The 27,076-nt window shown below is 41.3% G+C and overlaps 1 protein-coding gene and 1 pseudogene across 2 annotated transcripts in view; both read left to right on the top strand.

The window, feature by feature from the left end:
- The window catches only part of TSHR (thyroid stimulating hormone receptor), a 108,146-nt gene extending 84,810 nt beyond the window's left edge, over nucleotides 1–23,336 (top strand). Inside the window, exons 8-10 of one of the 2 annotated variants that reach the window (XM_036325462.1) lie at nucleotides 1,910–1,987; nucleotides 19,251–19,439; nucleotides 21,932–23,336. In XM_036325462.1, coding sequence (XP_036181355.1) covers nucleotides 1,910–1,987; nucleotides 19,251–19,439; nucleotides 21,932–23,336 — 1,672 coding nt within the window. Of the gene's footprint in view, nucleotides 1–1,909; nucleotides 1,988–2,069; nucleotides 2,119–19,250; nucleotides 19,440–21,931 lie in introns of those variants that run through there. The other variant, XM_036325471.1, reaches the window with a different exon arrangement.
- LOC118678571 lies at nucleotides 13,100–14,313 on the top strand (annotated as a pseudogene).
- Nucleotides 23,337–27,076: the final 3,740 nt, after the last annotated feature.

Raw genomic sequence — 27,076 nt, forward strand, 5'->3', positions numbered from 1 at the left:
TGGGTTAATCCCTCATCCTGCCCAAGAGAGGGAGACTTCGTTGGGGTTGGTAAAACTCTCCTTCCTCCCACGACTCTAGTTGGGACCCATCTCTGGCTGCCATCTCTCATTCAAAATAAGTTCTATCCCCGACAGAAGCCTGGAGTTGCTGGACCAGGAGAGGCTGAGGGCAGGAACCCCATAGACACACTGCTTCTGCCTTTGCCTTCTGAACAGCAATCAAGGCTGCCTCCCCTCAAGTCAGCCACCAATGCAGCCGCCCTCCTTCTTCTCAACTGATTTCAGAGAAAGAGAGAAACAGCCAATTAACCAAGAAGTTTCTCTGTGAGGGCTCTGAAAAAGGAATTCTTCTGACCATGAGTCCTCATATCACACTACTATTATTAGCCATCATCCTTGAGAATTTTCCATCATGAAGAGCAAACACCATAAACAGAATGAAAGAAGCATTATCTGTATCTAAGCATACCTCCTAAGGGGCTCACTCACTAACTTTCCAATTGATTATGCTATGGGGTGAGTTATTCTAAACAGGCACAAAGTTAGGTCACTTCATAACAAGGATATACTAGTCTATTGCTTTGTTTCCTTTTAGACAATTTTGTTCTCTAAAAAGGCCAGCGGGGAAAGCCAGTGTTAAAAACCTTGGAAGCTTTTATCCATTTGGAAGTAACTTTATGTTTCAGACTCACTTTGTGACTTGAGTTGCTTCAAAAATATTTTAACCTCAAATGCCCCGTGTGTTTCAAACTGGAAAGCTCAGTGTGCCCCTAAAACCCTTCCACAAAAGATATATTCTGTAATCTTATGTGCATAAGCTAACCCCCCAAAACAGGATTATTAAAGAAAATATAGGTTACTCAATTAAATTTGAATTTCAGTTAAACAACAAATCTTAACTTTTAGTATAAGACTGTTTCAAAAATTGCACGGGGGATGCTTATACAAAAAAAGTATTCATTGTTTATCTGGGCTGTGTTTTTATTTGCTAAATCTGTCAACCCTATCCCAAAGAAAAGGTCTGAATCCCTCACAGTCCCCTTCATCACTCACCACATTCACCACCTTCATTCCATTCCTGATTGAAGCCCAGTCTTCAACAGTAAATGGGAAGCCAGGTCGTGTGGTTCAGTGGTTGAGTGTCAACCTATGAACCTGGAAGTCATGGTTCAATTCCTGATCAGGGCACATGCCTGGGTTGCGGCCCCCAGTAGGGGACATGCAAGAGGCAGCCAATCAATGGTTGCCTCTCATCATTGATGTTTCTATCTCTCCCTTCCTCTCTAAAATCAATAAAAATATAATTTTTAAGTAAATGGGAATACCGATAAATATTGAGGAAAAAATTGTAAATCACTTAGTATTGAAGAGGATGGAAAAATACATTTGCCACTGGCTGGGAAAACAGAGAATTAGGCAACTTGTGTAAAATCTACATGTGCATACTAAACAATAAACATGCTCACTTTCAAAGACTTGTGCCATAATTAATGTGTATAAACCTTGCACAATTGAAACCTATAATTTTTTTTTGGACTGCTTACGCCATAGAAGGTAATTCTTAAATTTCCAAGTTCTTCTTTTTTTCTAAATATACTTTTATTGATATCAGAGAGGAAGGGAGAGGGAGAGAGAGATAGATCAATAATGAGAGAGAATCACTGATCTGATCGGCTGCCTCCTGCACGCCCCCCACTGGGGATGGAGCCCGCAACCCGGGTATGTGCCCTTGGCCAGAATCAAACCCAGAACCCTTCAGTCTGCAGGCTGACGCTTTATCCACTGAGCCAAACCAGCTAGGGCAATTTCCAAGTTCTTAATAGCTACGGGGACTATGTTCACATTTTATTTTGATATTTCAATTAACTCGCTTAATCTCACCTAATCTATTTTCTCTCTCTCCCTCTAGTTACCTGAACAAAAACAAATATCTGTCAGTTATTGACAAAGATGCATTTGGAGGAGCATACAGTGGACCAACCCTGCTGTGAGTAAGATGAACAAAAGAATATATCAGTCTATTTTTTCTTTTCTTTTTCTGGACAAGAGGTAGGCATTAGGAGGAGCAGCTGTTTGTGGGTAGGGAATGTTGTTGGCTTGGACAAAGACTTCTGCTAGTACTTTTCTGCCCAGCTATATAGGCTATTGTTGGGAAGAAAGCCCTTGTTCTTTGAGACTCAAAGGCCCCACACTCCACCATGCCGTCCTGATGCCTGATCAGGCAGCCACTTTGGTGTGGACATGCCTGGAGGCCCTCTCATAGGGGAAAAACAAACATTTTGAACAGCTGCTGTTTGCAAAATTCTGAGACATGTGTCTGCAAATAGGTGGAAAGCACTCTAGTTTGCACAAAATCTTAGGTGCACAATGCCTGGCACAAAGATGGAAGAGTATAGGTCAGTGATAGCGAACCTATGACACACGTGTCAGAGGTGACACGCGAACTCATTTTTTTGGTTGACTTTTCTTTGTTAAATGGCATTCAAATATATAAAATAAATATCAAAAATATAAGTCTTTGTTTTACAATGGTTGCAAATATCAAAAAATTTCTATATGTGACACGGCACCAGAGTTAAGTTAGGGTTTTTCAAAATGCTGACACGCCAAGCTCAAAAGGTTTGCCATCACTGATATAGGTGATAGTTGTATTCATATCTGGAAGAACTTATTATTGGGGGAGATGGGATGTGAACGTCATGGAGAAACATCATGGAAAAAGTACCTATTTGTGCATTTCCTCTGATGTACACCTCCATGTCCAACATTGATCAAGCTCTGTCAATTCCATCTCCCTGCGGCCTATCCATCAGTGCCGTCTTTTCACCTCCTTGGTTTGGCCTTACTTTAGAAACTCATTGAGCATCTAGTCAAGTACTTGCCAATGGAGCACAGCACCTCAGGGGAAGCACCAGTCAATCCAGTAGAGATAAAAGGAAATAGTAGAGGCTCTATGTATATTTATGCTTTTAAAAATAAGAACAAATTGTTACTAATATTTTATATACAGACTAGCGGCCCAGTGCACAAAATTCATGCATAAGGGCGGGGGGGCCCTCAGCCTGGCCTGCGCCCTCTCACAATCCAGGACCCCTCAGGGGATGTCGGGCCTACACCAGCAGTCAGAAATCCCTCTCGCAATCCAGGATGCTGCATGCACCAGTTACCATACTTTTCATACAGGTGAAAGGCATCTTGCTGTTGTATGGGCATCTACTTTTTTTTGCCCTAATTATAAAAAGTAGTATATAACATGAACTTTCTGAGGCAGTAGTACCATTTTCCCCATCTTATGGGTGGAAAAATTGAAGCAGAGAAAAAGGTAATTGGCTTTGTCACACAGGTATAAGTGTCAGAATCAGAGATGACCACAAAATGTGCAAGCCAGAGTCCATGCATGTCATCACTGCATCATCCTGTTTTTTCAGTGTTAGAGTAGCCTTGCCAGGTTTTAATTTTTAAATCTAACTGTTCCCAATATATAGGGTAGGGTCCCTAGGCCTGGCTGGTGATCAGGACCATCTGTTGGACAACCAGCAGGAGGGGCAATTGGGGGGGCCCCCACTGGCACAGCCTTGGCTGGCAGCCTGGCGCCGCCTGCTGGCTGGCCCCACCCTCCCCACCCCACCCCCACCCCTGCCGCCAGTTACCTCCCTCTCGGGGGGCAGTGTGTGTCATAGCAACCGATCATTCCACTGGTTGTTCCGCTGTTCGGTTGATTTGCATATTAGGGTTTTATTATATAGGATGACCACTATCCCTCAAGTGTCAGGTAGGGAATGGATGCATCCAAGAAAACAGTGAGTGATCCACAGTGTCAAAGACTTATCCTCACTCTCACTTTTAACAATTCTACTTCGCTTTTAGATTAAATGCACCCACTTCCTTGGATTTATGGCCTTATTCTCTTAATGCATAGGTTCCATGAAAGAGGGCAGAGTGACCCTGAAAATCTGCATTATGTGGATATTCATTGTAAATTCATGGCAAATACTTTAAAAAGTTTTATGCATTCTTCTTTTTATAAAAAGACAAGTGAAAAAATGTGTTGACCTTTTCTGTGATTTTTTTTTAACCTGAGAGTTACATATTTTTTAATCTTCACCAGAGAATATGTTTTTATTGATTTTTAGAGAGAGCGGGAGAGAGAGAAAGTGACTAAAACCCACAACCTACGTATATGCCCTGACCAGGAATCTAACCTGCAGACTCTTTTGGTGTACAGGATGACACTCCAACCAACTGAGCTACCCGGCCAGAGCCTAAAAGGTATTTTTGAAAGATATCTTTAACCACTCCTTCAAGATAAAGGTGGTATTTCACCAATGAATGAGAAAGGTCGCTGCTTTTCTAAAGAAATTTGTGATTTGGAAAGAGCCTGTAGAATAGGTGTTTGAAAACATTTCCACATTATGTGATTTTCCTGGTGAAAATGATGAATGTCACTTATAAAAACTCTGTTTTGTTAAAATCAGACATTGAAGTTTAACCTGCATTTAAACCTTCCCATGAAAACAAAGTTGTTCAAACTGGACAGTGAAGTAGTTGACTTACATTCCAGTACAAGCTTCTGACCTTATCAAAGACTCCAAAGGGCACCACACCTTCAGCAGTGCTGGTCTAGCTGACAAGAGCCTCCAAATATCCCCTACCCTTCCCTCTTGGTTCCACCAAGAAGGGGAAAAGGGAGGAATTCAGAAGCAGTGATCAACACAAGAGAGAAACAACTGTAATTCCTAGGATGACCAAAAAGACAGGGCCTGGGAATCTTGAGACTCAGGCGTCCATATCAGAGCTGGAGAATGGAGGACGCCAAAAGAATGTTCTAGAAATAAAAGGGGATTGGTAGATTATCTGACAAGACTGACTGTATGAAAACCTGGTTTGAGAGGTGTTTTACACAACTTTAGAGCACGTGGCAAGACTAAGCAAGAGGTCCACTCAAAGCAAGATACGTTAATAAAAAAAGAGAGGCAGACATCTCATGAAGAAACAAAAAAGTTACATAAAAAGGAAATTAAATTACAATATGCAGTTGTAATAACTAAAATACTGAATATGGGTTTATCCAAATATGTCCTCAGTCTATTTCAGGGGAGTAGAGGGGATGTCAGGTAGGTGTATGTGTAGGGTGAAGAGAGCAAAACCCTCATCTTCATGGTAGAGAGTCAGTGGGTGAATCAAAAGCCAATACATGGAGAAATATTTCCAATTATGGAAGAAATATCATAAGTTAAGAGTGGTTGCTTCTTCAAAAAGCAGAATGCAGGGCCCTAACCGGTTTGGCTCAGTGGATAGAGCATCGGCCTGCGGACTGAAGGGTCCCAGGTTTGATTCCGGTCAAGGGCATGTACCTTGGTTGTGGGCACATCCCCAGTAGGAGGTGTGCAGGAGGCAGCTGATCGCTGTCTCATCAATGTTTCTAACTCTCTATTCTTCTCCCTTCCTCTCTGTAAAAAATCAATAAAATATATTTTAAAAAAAAAATTAGAATGCAGGGAGGGGCAGCACAGGGGCTTGCTGTGGGGGTTATAAAGTTTCCAGTGTAATTTGCTTCTTTAAAAAATAGGTCTAGTCCTGGCCAGTTGGCTCAGTTTTTTGAGCATCACCCTGGACACCAAAAGGTTGAAGGTTCGATTCCCAATCAGGGCAATACGTAGGTTGCGGGTTTGATCCTAGTACATATGGGAGACAACCAATTGATGTTTATCTATCTACCTATCTACCTACCTATCTATCTATCTCTCCCTTCCTCTCTCCCTACAGATCAATAAACATATCTTCAGGTGAGGATAAAAATAAGAAGTGGGCCCATGCATAATTTTAATAAAAATTAAATTAAGAAAAAAAAAGCCACCAGTATAGGAAGACAGGGACAATGGGGGTGGCAGCATCTGAGAGGCCAGTAGAAGGAAAAGTAGAAAAGAACAAAGATGAGCCCAGTCTCATTCTTCAAATTCCAAGCACAGTTTTCTTAAAATTCATTTAACTAAGTATGCACTAAAGTAACATCACTTTAATTCTTGTGTTGAACTTTTGTCAAAATCTTCATTACTTTATTTTCCGCATACTTCCTCCTCAAGACTAGACTTTAAGATCCTAGAGGAAATGGACTCTTATATACTTTTTGTAATCCCCCTGCTTCAAAAGAGAAGAAAGGAAGTACTCAATAAATATTTGATAAATTGTAACTGAAAATCAAATAGCCATGACTAAGTTGGGATTTGATGTAAAAGCCAAACTTGGAAAAGCTTAAGCTTCATCTAGAAAGAGGACTGAATGGCATAGGTATGTCTGCCTCCTAAAGGTAATTATGACCGAATACAGTCATCTCTAAAGTTGGCAAAAACAAAATTGCCCGCTTAGTTTACCACCTTTTGCCAAAGTTATTTCTCAGAAAAGAATCTAATTTTAAATAGATGCCACAGCTAAAGTAAGATCTATTCTCCAACCTTTGCTATTTTTTTTAAAAAAAAGCCTTCTTAATTTTATTTAATAACATTCTCACTTATTGATTTTTAATCAAGATATGCAATCTCATTTTCTATTTTTATACTTTCTATTTTTTACTATCTTCTTTTCTTTTAATCTTATTTTGAAAGCGTTCTTGGTGTTTATAATCCCAAAGGAAAGAACACCCTGAAATGCAATGCCTTCTATAATAACCAGGGTTCTCTAAGGTCTAAATTATATAACCCACACTAATAAGATTAACTTACTGTTAAAAATGACTATACTATTACGGTCCCCCTTACTATTTTAAGTATCTCCTAAGAGGGGGAAATCCCTTATAATATCCTTGAGTTTGCATTACATGTATCAATAAAAAATAAACTTCAAAATTAACCATTGTTCTTTGCGCTGGTCAAACTAATCATTTGAAAATCTAAGGGTCATGGCTCTGCCACCTTGGTGTACAGAAAAAATAAGCTTTTTTATGTTTTTCTTTCTGACTCAATGATCGTCACAAGATCATACTGTTAGATGGCTGAAGAAGTGTGGCAGGGTTCTTTTGGGCATTCCTAAAGTGCACAGGAGTGTTGAGTACATGACTTTCTAGGTTGCTCATTTTTTATTGAGGTACAACTTATATACAATAACATGCACATTTCTCAAATGTGAAATTTGATGAGTTTTAGCAAAACTATGCCACTCTATCCCAGTCAAGGCTTAAAATATTTTCTTCACCCAGAAAGTTCCCTCATGCCCCACCATCCCATAGACACCTCCCTACACAGCTTATTATTTTTCTAGTGTAAAAATCTAAGAGTAAAATTGTTAAGTCACAGGATAAATGTATATTTAACTTTATAGGAAATAAGTAAATACTGCAAAACTTGCCCAGAATGGTTGTCCCATTTTCCGTGCTCACCAGTGAGGTCTGAGAGTTGCAGGTTGGCAAACCCATTGCATTATCAATCTTTTTTATTCTAGCCATTTAATGGGTATAAAGTGGTATCTCGTTGTGGTTGTACTTTGTGTTTCCCTGATTATTAATGATGTTGAGCATTTCCTGTATTATTAGCCATTAGTATATTTTCTTTTGTGAAATGTCTGTCAAATATTTTAACCATTTTTAAAATTGTGTTGTCTTTTTATTATTGTGATCCTGGGTAAAATTTTTGGCCTAAATAAAATCAGTTTTTGGCGTAACTACTAGCTCTCCCCCATCCTCTCTCCCTTTTCTCTTCCCTTTCTAAGAAGAAATGACTAATCTGAAAAAAACCTGTGCAAGATGTGCATTTACTCACTTATTCTACAGGCATTTTACTGAGCACCTACTGAATGCCAGGAAAGTTAGAAAGGTAAGACACAACCTCTGCTTTTAAAGAGGTTACAATCAAATTCAGGAGAAAAGGGAATAAGTAACTGTGCTGTGAATTTAATGTAAAAAGAGCCATAAGAGATATTAGAGAATCAAGATTATTATTTCTGGTTAGGATAACCAACAAAGGCCTCATTTAGTGAAGTGACATTTAAGATGGTCTTCAGATGAGGGGTAGAGTGACAACAGATAGAATTATAAGAGAAAGAACAAAAGATAAGTCTAAGGAAAACATAGGATGTGTTCAAAAAAACAAAAAACAAAAAAGAGAGACTACAAAAGAAAAACTGGCAGTTCCAAAATAGTCACAGGGCTGTACAGCATTGGGAATATAGTCAATAATATTGTAATAACTACGTATGATGTCAGGTGGGTATTAGACATATTGGGAGAATCACTTCATAAGTTATATTAATATCTAACCACTAGGCTGTGCACCTGAAATGAATATAATATAAGCTGTAATTGAGAAAAAAGAAAAGGAGAACATAATTTGGGCTGAAGAATAGTGTCTAAAAGTATGTTGTGCTGAAATCATATTGTGAGGAATATGACCTGGCTCAGCAGGTGGACTGACCCGCTGAAGGGTTACCATGGAAATATTAGTTACGGTTGCATAACATGTGACAGTGTGTGGCTCTCTTCAACTCACCCCCATGCCTTCTTTCCTTCGCCTCTGCCCTCCCTCAGCCCTGACTCTATTAGTCCTGGATACCTCTGTCCCAGCCACTGTCTCAGGACTGCTCTGGGCCTCCCGGCTATTTAGCAGGCACTGGACCTCCCTCAGGGGACGGGAAATCGAAATTGAGCCGGAAGATCTAATACCTGGAGTTCCCTGTCTTCCTTTCTGTGTTTGCTGAGCGGAGCCTTCAGAGCAGCTCTCTTGGAGGGAAGGGAACCTCCGAGGGGTGGAAACCAGAGGAGGTTTGTCTGCAAGACTGCTCTGCTCATAGACTGTGAAATGAAGTACAAAGATAAACAGACTTTGGCAGTGCCCCTTTGGGAACCAGCCAGACTCATGCCAAGGGGCTGAGTTGCCGAGGAGGCAACCGAAGCAGGTTGCCCTTCCTCAGTCACACGTCTTCAGAGACCCAGCAAAGGAGAGGGCCTGAGACCATTTTGTGGAGTCTACGAGAGCGTTGAGGGAGGTCACAGAAGAATTTGAAGAGAAAGAACAGACAATTACCTTTCCAGAATTGTCTGCATGCTGGCTTCTTGCTGGGAGCCAGAAGATGGTCAGTCTAGTCCTAGGAATCTTCAGAGCAGAGAAGTTGGGTCGACAACTCAAGTTAATTGATTGTTAACATCTTTTACTTCCATAGCCACCAATATGAGAAAAACAGTAAGGTTGTTTTTTATAACTACTGAGAAATTTGCATAGCATTTCCCAACGAGGGGGCTGGCTCTTGGTGGGAGAGATAATGGAGCCATTGCAAAGATCCTCAAAGTCATACAAACCTTTGCAATTCTTCATTGACTAAAAGTACAACTAGTATCATCCTCAAAAATTTTCTATTTTCAAAAATAGAAGTTCTGCAGAGCACTGGCCTTCTTTTTATCTCTATCTCCATTCACTTACTTGGTGATCTCATCCCTTTGACTGCATAATGCCTATGCTATCCAAATAGAAATCTCCAATTCAGACAACTCTCCCAAATACCAGTCTTTATGATACACTGCCTACTTGACAATGCCATTTGGATGTCTAGTAGGCATCTCAAATTTGATCTGTCTGAAACTGAATCCCTGATCATTCCTTCCAAACCCGCCTTGCCTGCGGCCTTCCCCATCTCAGGAAATGACAACTCCACTCTTTTAGTTGCAGACCTGAAATCCTGGAGTCATTCTTAACTTCTCTCTTTCTCTCATACCCTATATCTAAGCCATAAGAAAATCCCATTAGCTCTATCTTTTAAAGTTATACAAACTCCAATCATTTTCAGCATCTCCCCTGCTATCACTCTTGTCCAAGGCATCATCCTCTCTATTGTTGGTATCCTTGTTTCCACTCTTTCTCCTCTTTGGTTTACTTTCAAAGCAATAGCCAGATAGATCCTTTTAAAATTAGTTTATGCCATTCCTTTGAAGGCTTATGATCTCACTCTGATGAAAGGACAAAGTACTTTTGATGACCCACAAGACACACATGATATGGCCCCCCATTATCTGACTTCTTCTCACACATTTCCTAAACTCCTCAAATCCCCTCCCCCACTACCACTGTCTCAGCTCCAGACACCCTGGCCTCCTTGCATGCTCAAACACACCAAGGTGCACTCTCACCTCAGGGCCTTTGCACTGGCTGGTGTCTCTGCTTGCAATGCTCTTTCCCATATATCAGCATGGCTCTCTTGCTCACCTCCTTCAGACCTTTGCTTAACTATCTCTTCAATGAGGCCTTCCTTGACAGCCTCCATCATCTCTAATTATGACCACATTTCTGGCCTCTTCCTTCCTTCTTCTCTATAATTCTTTTCCACATGATACTAACAGTTATCAGCTAACATTCTGCAAGTTTTTACTTTTTTTTAATTCTCTCTCTGCTCTATAGTATGTAAGCATGAGAACAGGAATATCTGCATTTTAGTTTACTGCTATAGCCCAAGAATCTAGAATTGCAACCAAGACATAGAAAGCAATGCATCTCTATTGAATGAATGCATATTGTGTTTTTAAATTCTTTTAAACAAATAATTAGATAAGCTCACTGCCTTGAACTTCCAGGTCTTACACCCTTATTTTTTTTTTTTTTTTCAATTGGAGAGGAATATTTTATTTTATTTTTTTTAATTAAATCTTTATTGTTCAGATTATTACATTTGTTCCTCTTTTTTCCCCCCATAACTCCCCTCCTCCCAGTTCCCGCCCCACTCTCCACCCTCACTCCCCACCCACTGTCCTCATCCATAGGTGCACGATTTTTGTCCAGTCTCTTCCCGCATCTCCCACACCCCTCTCCCCCCCAAGAATAGTCAGTCCATTCCCTTTCTATGTCCCTGATTCTATTATGATCACCAGATTATTTATTCACTTGATTCTTAGATTCACTTGTTGATAGATGCATGTTTGTTGTTCATAATTTGTATCTTTACCTTTTTCTTCTTCTTCCCCTTCTTAAAGGATACCTTTCAGCATTTCATATAATACTGGTTTGGTGGTGATGAACTCCTTTAGCTTTTCCTTATCTGTGAAGCTCTTTATCTGACCTTCAGTTCTGAATGATAGCTTTGCTGGATAAAGTAATCTTGGTTGTAGGTTCTTGGTATTCATCACTTTGAATATTTCTTGCCACTCCCTCCTGGCCTGCAAAGTTTCTGTTGAGAAATCAGCTGACAGTCGTATGGGTATTCCCTTGTAGGTAACCGAGTTTCTTTCTCTTGCTGCTTTTAGGATTCTCTCTTTGTCTTTTGCTCTTGGCATTTTAATGATGATGTGTCTTGGTGTGGTCCTCTTTGAATTCCTTTTGTTTGGGGTTCTCTGCGCTTCCTGGACTTGTAGGTCTATTTCTTTCACCAGGTGGGGGAAGTTTTCTGTCATTATTTCTTCAAATAGGTTTTCAATATCTTGCTCTCTCTCATCTTCTGGCACCCCTATAATTCTGATGTTGGTACGTTTGAAGCTGTCCCAGAGGCTCCTTACACTATCTTCGTATTTTCGGATTCTTTTTTCATTTTGCTTTTCCAGTTGGGTGTTTTTTGCTTCTTCGCGTTTCGAATCTTTGACTTGATTCTTGCGCTCCTCTGGTCTGCTGTTGGGTGTCTGTATAATATTCTTTATTTCAGTCAGTGTATGCTTAATTTCTAGTTGGTTCTTTATCACAACATCGAGGGTCTCATTAGGTTTCTTAAGGATCTCACTACATTTATCGGCGGTCTCACCAGTCTTTTCAAGGGCCTTACTAAGTTTATCGGCAGCTTCTAGACAGTTCTTGAGAGACCTTAAAAGTGTGGTTTTGAGCTCTATATCTTCCATTTCTGGCATTTGCGTCCTGTTTCTTTGTCTCTGCATTTTTTTATCTTTTCTTGGTGCACCCCCTAGTGGTCTTTGTGCGCAGTCTTGTTGTAGTTAAGCCTTGATTGTCGGCAGTACCAGGGGTGATTTGACCTCCAGGCTAACTGGCTATGAGAGTCCAATTTTTAATTTAGTATTAATCATTTGTTAAACTGCCTTTTAAGCCGTAATCTTCTTCCTGCTCTTACTAGTAGTTGCATTTCATCTACCAATTTACAGATGTGGCCACACGTTTATAATGATCAGCTTCTTCACAGTGACCTTTAGAAAACCCACATTCATTACAAGCAAGCATAACAGACGCTTACTTTGCTGCTGAAACACTGGTAAGCCAGCTGGTGCTTATTTCATTTGCAATTAAACTCATCAAAGGTTAATGTTAAATAATAAGGACAAAAAAATGGAATAAATTGAAATTGTTCTAATGTTTGGAAATGCTACTGTACATAATTGCTTCTGAGGAGCAATTTGTTCCTCCTGTGACATCAAATATCAGTTGACTCTTATTTTCTAGCATCATAAAATTGGGTGACCTTCTTGCCTTGTATGTATCCCTATAGGACTCCCTCTCTCTAAATTCAGGTCCTGTTAGTTTCATCGGACACTTAACTTGAGATGGTTCCCATGACCTAGACAATTAGACTTCAAAGTGTCTGCCAGGCTAGGCTCCACTGCATGCTGTTCTGTGAGTAAATACTTGCTAGAGACAGATTCTCATGAAGCTTAGTGCCCATCACGTAATGAACTCTGTGCAAAGTGCCAGAGTCAATAGAGAGAGGGAGGCCCTCCAGCTTGTAGGTTTCCATCCACATGGCTACATTCACAAATTCAAAATCCCTTAACTGCTGATAGCTACTCTCTTTTGTTTTATTCTGAAGATATTATTTTATAAAAGAAGGTACACTAATAAGAAATTCTGGATTCAAAGTGGTCCAAAAATTTAGATGAGTGAGAAAAAATACAGCTTCAGATAACTTAAAATGATCCTGCCCTGTTGAATTTTAGGATTTCTACAGCTGAGGCCCTTCCTCCATCAATGCCAGAGTTGGCAGACTGTGTAGAGTGGCTCAGTTCTCAGCCAGTATTTGTTCTAAGATCTGCAGTCTTATGTGTTAAATGAAGTAATTAGAAGTTGAAGGTGATGACATATAGTCCAGGGCCTGTTTCCTGAAACAGTTCCCTATTGCTGGAAAAGGAGAAAACTTCCCTGGATCCTTTCAGGATTAATTTGTTCAAAAAGGAAATAATAGGAAAATACTCAACATGCAAAAGTCTTGTGAAGAAAATGAAGGAAAAGCACAGAACATACCAATGACCGCCCTTCAGAAGAGGTGCCACAGGAGGCAGAAGGAAATCCTCAACCTTCTGAAGAAGGGGTCAGCCAGAAGCAGAAGGAAACCATAGATTGGCTGCCTCAGCCTGTCTGGGGATTTGAAGAGGACACTCCCGTTAGGCATCTGAACTCTGAAGAAATGCTAAGAGGAGTCAATGAATTGGAAAGGCTTAGGGAAGAAATAAGAGTAAGAAACAAGTTTGTGGTGATGCATTTGAAGCAACGACATTCACACAGTGATCCTTATCCTGAGTACTTTAAGCCTGAATTTTTATTTTATTTTTTTTGTAGGATAGTAAAACCTAACCCCTGCTTTCTTTCTGTTCACATTTTCTGAGGTAGCTTTTACCTTCATTTTACTTTTAATCATCTGGTGGAATTTTGTTTTAGGTAGTTTTCTTGTTACCAAAATTTTGTATTTTGACTCGTTCTTCAGGTCTGTTTTTCAATTGGGAAATCTTACCCAAATGCATAAAAATATGTCTATTCCAGAGTGCCCTTGGTGGTCCCTCAGCTCTGACTCTTGCTTCAACAGTATTTTTTTTTATTTTATTTTATTTTATTTTTATTGCTAAAAGTATTACAAAGGGTATTACATATGTGTCCTTTTTTCCCCCCGCCCTTAACAATCCCCTGGCTGCCCCTACCCTCCAGTGTCTTATGTCCATTGGTTATGCTTATATGCATGCTTACAAGTCCTTCGGTTGATCTCTTACCCCCATCCCTCCTGTCCCCCAACCCTCCCCGGCCTTCCCGCTGCAGTTTGACAATCTGTTTGAGGCAGCTCTGCCTCTTCAACAGTATTTGAATGGAACAGACTGAGGGACGCCAACCCAGCCTTCGACCACCCTTGGGAACCACCTCAGCCATCCTCAGCCTCTGAGACCAGGCAACACCGTTTTGTTTTGTTTTTTTCTACTTTAACTCCTTATTGCTGAACAACCATGAGCTCCCAAATTCGTCAGAATCATTTCCCAAGGTGGAGGCTGCCGTCAACAGCCTGGTCACCCAGCATCTGCGGGCCTCCCACACCTACCTCTCCCTGGGCTTCCATTTCCACCATGACGATGCTGCTCTGGAGGGCCTGGGCCGCATCTTCCACAAGTTGGTGGAGCAGAAGCACGAGGAGCCCAGCTTCTCTTAAAGACGCAAAACCAGCTCGGTGGCCGCATTCTCTTCCAAGCCTTCCCAGGATGAGTAGGGTAAAACTCAGGACACCATGGAAGCTCCATAGTCATGGAGAAGAACCTGAACTAGGCCCCTGTGGGTCTGCATGCCCTGTGTTCTGCCCACGCAGACGCCCATCTCAGCAGCTTCCTGGAGAAACACTTCCTGGATGAGCAGGTGAAACTCATCAAGAAGATGAGTGACACCTGACTCACCTCCACAGGCTGGGCTGGGTAAATGTCTCTTCAAAGGCTCACCCTCAAGCACAACTAGGAGCCTTTAGAGCCCAGAGCCTTTGAGGGGTCCCTCTGCATCTCTCTGGTGTCTAGTTTTTGCCTGAGCCTCTCCCTGAAATCACTAGTCATTCTTTTAACCACCCTGGAGCCTTCTCCCTTGTATTGGGCCAAATGGAAACAATAAGGCTTTTTGCAGCAAATAATTTAATAATAATAATAATAATAAAATGTTTATTCCATATTGTGAAGTAAAACATAGCAAGTTACAAAGCAGCATGTTTAGTAACAGCTCACATATGTAGGGTAAAAGTGTGTGTGTGTGTGTGTGTGTGTGTGTACGTGTGTGGATACATACACACATCAAAAACTTAACTGTGCTTATTTCTGTGTGATGTGCATTTTATTTTTGCTTATATGTATTTTTAATGAACACATGTCACAGATAGAGTGAAATTTTTTAATAAGTAAAAGAATAAATAATTTGCAACCAGCTTATAAGGGCAATGGGGGCACCTAAACTCTTTTTTTTATTTTTTATTGATTAAGGTATTACAAATGTGTCTTTATCCACCCACCCCCAATATCCCCTCATCCCCCCAGTCTTGCCCTCACCCTCACTCCCTGTTGTCTGTGCCCATCCCTTATGCTTATATGCATGCATACAAGTCATTTGGTTGATCCCTCCCCCTTACCCTGACCCTCCCCTATCTTCCCTCTGAGGTTTGAGCATCTGATCGATGCTTCTCTGTCTCTGGATCTGTTTTTGTTCATTGGTTTATGTTGTTCATTATAGTCCACAAATGAGTGAGATCATGTGATATTTATCTTTCTTCGACTGGCTTATTTCGCTTAGCATAATGCTCTGCAGGTCCATCCATGCTGTTGCAAATGGTAGGAGTGCCTTCCTTTTTACAGCAGCGTAGTATTCCATTGCATAGATGTGCCAAAGTTTTTTAATCCACTCATCTGCTGATGGGCACTTAGGCTGATTCCAAATCTTAGCTATTGTAAATTGTGCTGCTATGAACATTGGGGCGCATATATCCTTTCTGATTGGTGTTTCTGGTTTCTTGGGATATATTCCTAGAAGTGGGATCACTAGGTCAAATGGGAGTTTCATTTTTAGTTTCTTGAGGAAACTCCATACTGTTCTCCACAGTGGCTGCACTAGTCTGCATTCCCACCAGCAGTGCACGAGGGTTCATTTTTCTCTGCATCCTCGCCAGCACTTGTCATGTGTTGATTTGTTGATGATAGCCATTCTGACAGGTGTGAAATGGTACCTCATTGTTGTTTTGATTTGCATCTCCGGATGATTAGTGACTTTGAGCATATTTTCCTATGTCTCTTGGCCTTCTGTATGTTCTCTTTCAAAAAGTATCTATTTAGATCCATTGCCCATTTTTTGATTGGGTTGTTTGTCTTCCTTTTGTTAAGTTGCATGAGTTCCCTGTAAATGTTGGAGATTAAACCCTTATCGGAGATATCATTGGCAAATATGTTCTCCCATGCAGTGGGTTTTCTTGTTGTTTTGTTGATAGTTTCTTTTGCTGTGCAGAAGCTTTTTATTTTGATGGAGTCCCATTTGTTAATTTTCCCTTTAGTTTCCATTGCCCTAGGACAGGGGTGGGCAACCCCTGGCACGCATGCCAAACATGGCACGCCAGTAACTTTTGCTGGCACGCGAAACCCTCTCTTATCTTCCATTTACAATTTTTTTCTTAATATCAACTTTTTTATTTTTCAGATAAATTCAGTGTAGGTGCATCTTAGATAAATAAATAATTTTACATAACAAGTTATCTTAAAGACCATAGACATGGATTGACGAGAGAGGGGAAGAGCAATTTCTATGCCTCTGCCTTAACTCTCCCTGCCTTCCTAGATCCAACCAGTGTTTTGGTTTCATCCACATACGCTTGTGAATCTTTGTTCTCAGTGATGAATTTTGTTAAGTCTTGTAATAGGAGTAGCCTGACATATGAAAGTAGTAGCTCGTGCATATCTCTGAAGGTCACGAAATATAAACCTGATGTAAAATCTCTGTCATCAGTGATGCAGCAGCAAAAGTCCCACTGATAATATCAAATGGAGTCATAAATTTTTCTGTCGGACTATCAGTAAACATGTATACATTAAAAAATAAATGTATTTTTCATCATCATATACTGTGTTTTTGTCACTCAAATGAATTTTATTATTTCTTCAAGGTTCTTCACATACGTACACCTAAGCGATATCAAGTAGGCGTAACATGTTCTCAAAAAACTAGGGTTGTCACACAGAAGAATTTTGAGTCAGAGATTTTGCTGGTTTTGGCACGCACTCACAAAAAGGTTGTCCACCCCTGCCCTAGGAGCTGTGTTGGTGAAGATATTGCTTCGACATATATCTGAGATCTTGCTGCCTGTCGATTCCTCTAATATTTTTATGGTTTCCCATCTTACATTTAAGTCCTTTATCCTTTTTGAGTTTATTTTTGTGTATGGTGTAAGTTGGTGGTCTAGTTTCATTTTTTTGCATGTGTCTGACCAAGTTTCCCAGCACCATTTATTAAAGAGACTGTCTTGACTCCATTGTATGTTCTTGCCTCCTTTGTCAAATATTAATTGAGCATATTGGTTCGGGTCAATTTCTGGGCTCTCTATTCTATTCCATTGGTCTATATGTCTGTTCTTGTGCCAGTACCAGGAAGTTTTGAGAACAGTGGCTTTGTAATACTTCTTGATATCTGGTATTGAGATCCCTCCTACTTTGTTCTTTCTCAGGATCGCTGCAGCTATTCGGGGTGTTTTTGTTTTTTTTATTCCAGATGAATTTTTGGAGAGTTCTTTCTAGATCTGTGAAATATGCCATTGGTATTTTAATGGGGAGTGCATTGAATTTATAGATTGCTTTGGGTAGTATGGACATTTTAATGATGTTGATTCTACCAGTCCATTAACATGGTATGTTCTTCCATCTGTTTATGTCTTCCTCTATCTCTTTTTTCAACGTCCTGTAGTTTTCTGAATATAGGTCTTTTACCGCCTTAGTTAAGTTTATTCCTAGGTAGCTTAATTGTTTTGGTGCGATGGTAAATGGGATTGTTTTTTTAGTCTCTCTTTCAGTAAGTTCACTATTGGTGTATAGAAATGCCATAGATTTCTTGGCATTAATTTTGTATACTGCTACATTGCCAAATTCGTTTATTAAGTCTAATAATTTTTTGATGGAGTCTTTAGGGTTTTCTGTGTACAATATTCTGTCATCTGCGAATAATGACAATTTTACTTCTTCTCTTTCAATTTGGATGCCTTTTATTTCTTCTCCTAAACTCTTGATGAGATAACTATCTACACTAATAAAAGAGAAACATGCAAATTGGTGTCAATCTGCTATGCCCACCAGCCAATCAGGATGCGTATGAAAATTAACCCAACAAAGATGGTGGTTAATTTCATATGCAGGCATGAAGTGAAGACCGAAGGCTCCAGCCCGAGTGTAGACTGAAGACTGAAGACAAGTGAAGGCTGAAGAGTCTTGGTTTCTCCGCTGCAGCCAGAGTGAAGGCCTGGGTCCCAGGTGCCGGAGGAAAACCGGTGCCAGCAGCCAGGGGAAGGAAGGTCTATTGCATGAATCTCTTCGTGCAACGGGCCTCTAGTCCTATATAATAAAAGCCTAATATGTAAATCGACCAAACAGTGGAACAACTGGTGGAACAACCGGTTGCTTTGATGTGCACTGACCACCAGGAGGCAGACTCTCAATGCAGGAGCTGCCCCCAGCCCGCAGGCCCCAGGCCAGCCAAGGCAGGTACCAGTAGGGGTCCCCTGATTGCCCCGCCAATCACCCCACAGACTGGCCCTGATCACCAGCCGGGCTTAAGGACCCTACCCATGCATAAATTTTGTGCACTGGGCCTCTAGTTAAAATATAAACCTCAAATCACCTCTGCATATCTTAGCCAGAGGAATAAAACTGATAATTATTACAGAAAAAAAAAGTCAAAGATAGTGCATTCAGCATAACCGTTTATTTCCTCTGCCTCCTGAAATCTCCCTAAAAAGATGGAAAAGGAAATTTTGATCCCCAGTTGAGATGTGTACAGGAGGCAAGCATAATGTTTCTCTCTCTCTCTCATCTCATGAATTCACCATGCAACTGGTATGACTCCCAAGTTCTGCATCTTCAGGAGATTTTCATGATATTGGTGTTGATCCATATCATTGAGCAGTTCATTAAACCCAAAACCCCATTCCCTGCAGAGACTGAGAGCAATTTCAGCCCCGTTGAGCCTGTTCAAATATATTTCTCTTGCCTCTTGAAACCCTTTAGTAGCTATAGGTATAGATTTCCAGAGTAGAATTGATGTCTGTCCCTGACTCCAAAAGTTTGTATGTATTGCAACGGATAAAATATAATGTCTGCTAAACAGTTATTGTATTGATGGATACCGGAGTTCCAAGCAATAAAAATGGGAGACCCTTGTCACCTATCACTTAGAAGCCTACTATCCTTTCTTAGACCAGTGGCTGTATATAAAGAACTCAGAGTGTATATTCAGTAACAGAAAGGACCTGTGATTTTTACATTAATCCCGGGCTTCTTTGACTTTCTGGGCAACAGTTAGAGGCTCGGATGCTCACCACTTCTCTGTATGACTCTGTTTTCTCACCACCACCCCCACCGCCCCTAGGGACATCTCTTATACCAGTGTTACTGCCCTGCCTTCCAAAGGCCTGGAGCACCTCAAGGAACTGATAGCAAGAAACACCTGGACTCTAAAGAAACTTCCAATTTCCTTGAGTTTCCTCCACCTCACACGGGCTGATCTTTCTTATCCGAGCCACTGCTGTGCTTTTAAGAATCAGAAGAAAATCAGAGGGTAAGTGGCAGGGTCTGGGATAAGCAACAAAAGGCCTTGGGAAAAGCTGTATTAATTTCTGGGTCCGGGGAAGAAGCTTTGTTGTTTGAAACCATGTGGAAAGAATTGGAAGTATCCACAGGAAACATGAAATCCATGGGACACAATGACGCAGACTCAACGTGGCTACAGATGAGAAATAAGGCCAAGGTCAATGGAGCACAGCAGGGGAGGGGAGACTAAGAGATGACATAGGGGAGAGAAGAATGACCAGACCATGTAGAAATCTTATCAAGATTAGATTGCATGGCCTCCAAACACAACATGCATTAGATGCCACCATTCCGAGGACAAACTTAGAAACACAAGTAATTGAGTTACCTGGTCAATTAGGGCTTTGCAAAGGTCACAGCTTACTGGTTACATATGTGGGGGCTTTGGAATCAGCTGGGTTTGTACCCCATCTCTGCCACTTCCTAACTGTGTTATCTCAGCCTACTTACTTAGCCTCCCTGAGCCTCTGTGAATGGAGATCATAATGCTATCACTCAAAAAGGTTTTGAGAAGATTACATGAGAAACTGAATAGAAAAGGCCTATCACAATAACCTGGAATATTATAAGCTCTCAATGTGTATTATTTTATGATCAGACTGCAAAGGAGGGATGGTCTTTTTTTTTTTTAATTGATTTCAGAGAAGAAGGGAGAGGGAGAAAGAGATAGAAACATCACTGATGAGAGACAATCATTGATCGGCTGCCTGCTGCATGTCTCCCACTGGGGATCAAGGCCACAACCCAGGCATGTGCCCTGATTGGTAATTGAACCCGTGACCTGCTGGTTCATAGGTTGACACTAACCACTGAGCAGCCGGCTGGGAGAGGGGTGGTCTTTTTCTCTCCATGCTTTCTCTGAATCTTGTCCTCACCTACACTTTTACTCTGTATTATTTCCCCCTTCGTGTCTCATGCAATCCCATTTTCCTAATACTGCCGTCATTTATTAGTATAGTGCAGTGATGGCGAACCTATGACACACGTGTCAGAGGTGACACGTGAACTCATTTTTTTGGTTGATTTTTCTTTGTTAAATGGCATTTAAATATATAAAATAAATATCAAAAATACAAGTCTTTGTTTTACTATGGTTGCAAATTTCAAAAAATTTCTATATGTGACACGGCACCAGAGTTAAGTTACGGTTTTTCAAAATGCTGACATGCCAAGCTCAAAAGGTTCGCCATCACTGGTATAGTGTGTTCTCTGTCTCTAAATAATATCTACTGATTAACATTCTGCATTCATACTTGCATTGGGTAATAATTCGGGATCTAATAGTGGGCAGAAGCAAATGGGAAAGTTGAGCAGCTGTGCAAAGGTCAATGGCGGGCATAACATCTACAGAAAACTAGGAGTGGGGTATGGGGGTGCTGATAGCAGGCTCTATACTGATGCCATGTGGCCCAGAGTAGGAAAGGACCAGGGATGGGTGGGAGGCTAATGAACTGCGTAAGAGCAGGGTCCAGATTTCCTGTTAACCTCCAAACAGGCTGGAATAGGCAGCCCATTGGCATTTTAACCCAAGAGATGAATCAGCATCTGCTCAGAAAATTAAAGAATCTCTTTTGAAGTCAGTCTGATAGGTTAACAATAAACTAAGTCTTACTTGACAAGCATGCCTGCATGATACTGTCCATTTACTCATTTGTTCAGTGAATAGGACAGGCAAGAATATTTTATTTACATTCCAGTAGGGGAAGTCAGAAAATAAACAAGCAAACAAGTAAGATATCAGATAATGCTATGAAGGAAATAAACACAAGGGTAGGAAAATTTATCTAAGATCAGGACAGCCGGGCCATCATTGCTCAATGGTTGAGCATTGACTTAGGAACCAGGAGGTCAGGGTTCCATTCTCTCATCATTGATGTTTCTATCTCTCTCTCCCTCTCCCTTCTTCTCTGAAATCAATAAAAATATATTTTAAACATAAATAAGTAAAAATAAAGAGATCAGGGACAAAAGGACAGTTGAGTTTAAAACTGAATGAGTAGAAGCAGTCATGAGTTTTCAGGCAAAGGGAACATGGTGTTCTAAAGCTCTGAATAGGAATAATAACAATAACTGACACATATACAGCACCAACCATGTTCCAGGTGCTGTATAAGAGCTTTAAAAATATATTAAATAGATAATTTCATGATTCTGTTTTTAAAATAGGATAAACCAAATTTCATAGACCTGCCCAAGGTGATACAGCTAGTAAATAGTGAAGCCAGGTCCTAACCTAGGGAGACTGGCTCCAGCATCCATGCTTTTTCTCTCACTAATGGTCTTGAACTGGTTGCAGAGGAGAAATAAGGGCCAGTTCACTGGAGCATAGTTTTGAAGGGAAATAGGAAATGACGTAGGAGAGGTGGACCTAACCAGGTCATGTAGAATCTTTTTGCTACATGTTGTGGGGCCCATTAGTGGGTTTTCAGCAAGCGGTGACTTATTTCTGTTGCCTTGCAGAATCCTTGACTCCTTAATGTGTAATGAGAGCAGTATTCAGAGCCTGCGTCAGAGAAGGTCTGTGAATGCTTTGAATGGTCCCTTCTACCAGGAATATGAAGAAGATCCAGGTGACCACAGTGCTGGGTACAGGGAAAACAAGTTCCAGAATTCCCACTCTCATTATTATGTCTTCTTTGAAGAGCAAGAAGATGAGATCATTGGGTTTGGCCAGAAGCTCAAAAACCCACAGGAAGAGACCCTACAGGCCTTTGATAACCATTATGACTACATAGTGTGTGGGGGCAATGAATACATGGTGTGTACCCCCAAGTCAGATGAGTTCAACCCCTGTGAAGACATAATGGGCTACAAATTCCTGAGAATCGTGGTGTGGTTTGTTAGTCTGCTGGCTCTCTTGGGCAATGTCTTCGTCCTGGTCATCCTCCTCACCAGCCACTACAAACTGACTGTCCCGCGCTTTCTCATGTGCAACTTGGCCTTTGCAGATTTCTGCATGGGGATGTATCTACTCCTCATTGCCTCCGTAGACCTCTACACTCAATCTGAGTACTACAACCACGCCATCGACTGGCAGACAGGCCCCGGCTGCAACACGGCTGGTTTCTTCACCGTCTTTGCTAGTGAGTTGTCAGTGTATACACTGACAGTCATCACCCTGGAGCGCTGGTATGCCATCACCTTCGCCATGCGCCTGGACCGGAAAATCCGCCTCAGGCATGCATATGCCATCATGGTTGGGGGCTGGGTTTGCTGCTTCCTGCTGGCCCTGCTCCCTTTGGTGGGAATAAGCAGCTATGCCAAAGTCAGCATCTGCCTGCCCATGGACACCGAGACCCCTCTTGCCCTGGCATATATTATCCTTGTCCTGCTGCTCAACATAGTTGCCTTTATCATCGTTTGCTTCTGTTACGTGAAGATCTACATCACAGTCCGAAATCCCCAGTACAACCCAGGGGACAAAGACACCAAAATTGCCAAAAGGATGGCTGTCTTGATCTTCACTGACTTTATGTGCATGGCCCCCATCTCATTTTATGCTCTGTCAGCTCTTATGAACAAGCCTCTTATCACGGTTACCAACTCCAAAATCTTACTGGTTCTCTTTTATCCACTTAACTCCTGTGCCAATCCATTCCTCTACGCTATTTTCACCAAGACCTTCCAGCGGGACGTATTTATCCTACTCAGTAAGTTTGGCATCTGTAAACGCCAGGCTCAGGCATACCGGGGCCAGAGGGTTTCTCCAAAGAACAGGACTGATATTCAGGTCCAAAAGGGCACCCAAGACACGAGGCAAAGTCTCCCTAACATACAGGAGGACTATGAATTGCTTGAAAAGTCTCATCTCACCCCAAATAAGCAGGGCCAAATCTCAAAAGAATATAAGCAAACAGTTTTGTAAGCTGACCCTATACTACTCACAGTGTTAAGGGGACTTATAAAACGGCTGGTTTCTTGAACATGAATTCTTGACACACACACAAGCCAGCTTACCTAGCTATTGTACAGGTGACATTTCATGGGGCAAGAGTTCATCTCCTGAGAGGAGCTAGCATTAAACAAATCATCCCTCCCCCACCCCCATGCCCCATACACACACAAGAAGGAAGAAAGGCTACCAGTATATCCAAACCCCCGGTGATATCAAAACAATCTATACTTTCTGGAAGGCTTGTTTGATGCTAAATGCAGGGATGACATTGTGTAAGATGCTTCACAAGCATCAACTCATCCATTTCAACACTGAGCTTTTCACTTTGATACAGCATTTCATACTAAAGATTCAACAGATGGCAAAAGGATGTACTTGGTTGGCAATCACAAAATCAGCCACATGTTGGCTCAGCCCAACTTCATGTTTCCTGATATAGCCAGAGGGAGTTTGAGTTCCTTGAAAGTGAGAAGTTAAACAGGACATCACACAAGAAATGGCTATTATGAGACATGAAGGAGGGGGAAGGCTTAGCTTTGTTTCTTCAGACTCTGAAACTATTAATCATCTCTTCACCAGGTCCTACCTGATGTAACCCAACTGTTATGTGTTGCCCAGAAAAACTGGCAGGATTTCAGCTTAGGTGGCCAGGCAAACTAAAAATTGCTCATCTTGGCTAGTCTCATAGCCTAAAAGACGTGAACTTAATAAATATTTCTAAGTAGCAACAAGTAGGAATTATGAGCAGAGAACACTAAATCGCCCGTTGATTAATAAAGCAGACTGGACACCAGGTTACTGTTGAACCTCAGGCAAATCATGTGGTCTCAGAAGTCTGTAGAAATGAAGGAGCTTGGTGGCCTCTTCCAGTTTTAAAACTCTATGTGCATCCCTTTCCTTTAAAACCTATTTCCATGACAAAGAGAAAGAGAAATAGAAGAAAGAAGATTCTGTTTTTCCTATCTTTAGAGATGCCATCGCTTCTCTTTGGAGCCTAGACAGATAACCCAGGAAATATTTTGTTTATTTCATATTTGGTTATGAAACAAATATTTGTTTCATTTTTGGTTTGTACCAATAATTCTACTGAGTGGCCATATTGGGGTGGATCTGAGTCATTCATCCAATTACTAGACCTACAGCTATAATTATTAGGCCAAAACAGATTGCATTCATATAATAGAAAAAAATAGTTGTGCAAATTTTGATTATTTAGAGTTACTGTTTCACTGTGCAAATTCACTTGAAAACATTTAACTTGTCTTCAGGGCTGGTTTCTTTACTTAGCTGTTTCCAACTCACAATACAGTCCTAAAGCTATCAAGAGAAGTTTCTTCTCCTAGAAAGTACCAGCACTTTCCAACCCTGTTGATCACTGGGCATGAAATGCTATTCCCCAGCAGTGCTTCCTTACTTAAAATGGTCAAGATCTTCATCTGTAAAGGTACTCTCCAAGTTATCTGTCAACACAGCCCCTTAATTTCTTCCCAAGCAGAGATGCATTTGGTTCTCAGTACTCATGAACCACCCATGAGTTAAAAACACACCATGAATTAAAAGATTTTGTTCTTTTAAGTTTGTGGAATAGGGTCGGTGGGCCCAATGGGCCCCCAGAGGTGATCCACTGATTCACCTGGAATCTCTCCATAGCCATACCCATTTCTGATCATCCCTGTAACTTGGATGTCTTAATAGAAATATCATACACACCTAAAATCATGACTTATCCACCAGTTCACTTGTTACTAGTGAAATTAAACAAATGTGTTACCTTTTAGCAAGTGGTTTCTCACTTGTGACGTTTTGAAATATCATATTCTGATAAATAATGTGTTTTGTCTTGAGTAGTTGAAATAATACTTTGATAACAGTCCTAGAAAAGTAACTTCAACAGAATGGTTACTAAAATTTGCATTCACAACATGAAATAAAATTTCCTCCTGGGAAATGACTATGTTGGGTCCTAGAGTATTGATTTTTATAATTTGTGAACTTCTTTTAAGGTTACCATTATATGTGTTAAAACTAAAAACAGGAAGCCCTGGCCAGGTGTCTCAGTTGGTTGGAGCATCGTCCCAACAATAAAAGTTGTGGGTTTGATTTCCAGTCAGGGCACATACCTAGGTTGTGTGCACATATGAGAGGCAACCAATCAATGTTTCTCTCTCACATTGAAGTTTCTCTCCCCCCACCTCCTCTCTCTCTGAAAATCAATAAAACCATATTCTCAAATAAGGATTAAAAACAGGAAGAAAACAATTGGTACATTTACTAATAAATCCATATAAATAATCGACTATCAACAACTTCAGTATAACATCGTATCCTTATTTTAAATGCTCTTTATGTGAAACAACTCATAATATATTATGATGCTTTGACAGCAGTGATGGCTAAGGGAAAAAATATGGTAAGTATTAACCCTAGGAATATAAATAGCACACAATCCTATCTAATAATAGACAAACATGGTAATTGACCATACCTTCGCTATGCTTCCCATTGGCTAATCAGCACGATATGCAAATTAACCACCAACAAAGATGGGGGCTAATTTGCATACTGCAGACAGGGCGGGACAGCACGAACTGGTGTGAGCCGCCATCCAGGCTCCTGTGTGCAACCCCAGAAGCTGCCTGCCTGCCGCATCCCACCATGATCCACTGAGTTATGAGGCCAGAGAGCAAGGAGAACTTCCGCCCCTGAATCAAAGTGGGGAGCAGAGGACACGGCCTCCCCTCCTAAAGTCGCCAAAGGACAGGACCTAACCTAAGCCACATCCTCTGAGACAGCCTGGCAGGCAGGCACCACTGACCCGCCCTGCAGGCCGGGCCCCTCTCCTTCTTCCCCGTCCCTACACAGCTCCCATAGCACCCTGCTGGCTGAGTCGGGCACAACAGGTTTGCAGCCACAGGGGCAATTTAGCAGCTAATGAAAAATGCGACTGGACAAAAATCGTGCACCTATGGATGAGGACAGTGGGTGGGGAGTGAGGGCGGAGAGTGGGGCAGGAACTGGGAGGAGGGGAGTTATGGGGGGAAAAAAGAGGAGCAAATGTAATAATCTGAACAATAAAGATTTAATTTAAAAAAATGCGAGAACAAACAAATGAAGCAGCTACTGCAGTGGGGTAAAGATGTTCATCAAATTCTTTGTCTCTGAGAAACTGAGGCAGCCAGCACAGGCCCCTGCACAGGATGAGGCTTCTGCTTCTAAAGAAACATACTGGGGTTAGAGGTGAGGGGGTGCTGCCTTTCCCCTCTCAGAGCTCTCGGAGGAGTCTGTGCTCCCTCTCCTGGTATTCTTAACACCCAGAGACCCCTCCCCAGTCCAGGCAGGAATGTTCCACACTGACCGCCTCCAGAAAGCAGAGAACAAAGAGGCACTTCTTGACTTCAAGCCTCTAAACCAGTGGTTCTCAACCTTGGCTGCACATTAGAATCACCTGGGAATCTTTTTAAAATCCTGATTTCTGGGCCTCATCCTCCGGAAATTCTGTTTCTTTGGGGTGAGGCCACAACATTAGTAACAAAGAAACAGAATTTCCGGAGGATGAGGCCCAGAAATCAGGATTTTAAAAAGATTCCCAGGTGATTCTAATGTGCAGCCAAGGTTGAGAACCACTGTTCTAAACAGACTTGACCACTGCAGGCAAAGACCTGCAGCTGAGAGGGGACAGGTTCTGGGTGTCGAGGTCCAGAGCGTGGAAG

Source organism: Myotis myotis, unplaced genomic scaffold (assembly GCF_014108235.1).
Source record: "Myotis myotis isolate mMyoMyo1 unplaced genomic scaffold, mMyoMyo1.p scaffold_m19_p_1, whole genome shotgun sequence".
Classification (NCBI taxonomy): Eukaryota; Metazoa; Chordata; class Mammalia; order Chiroptera; family Vespertilionidae; genus Myotis; species Myotis myotis.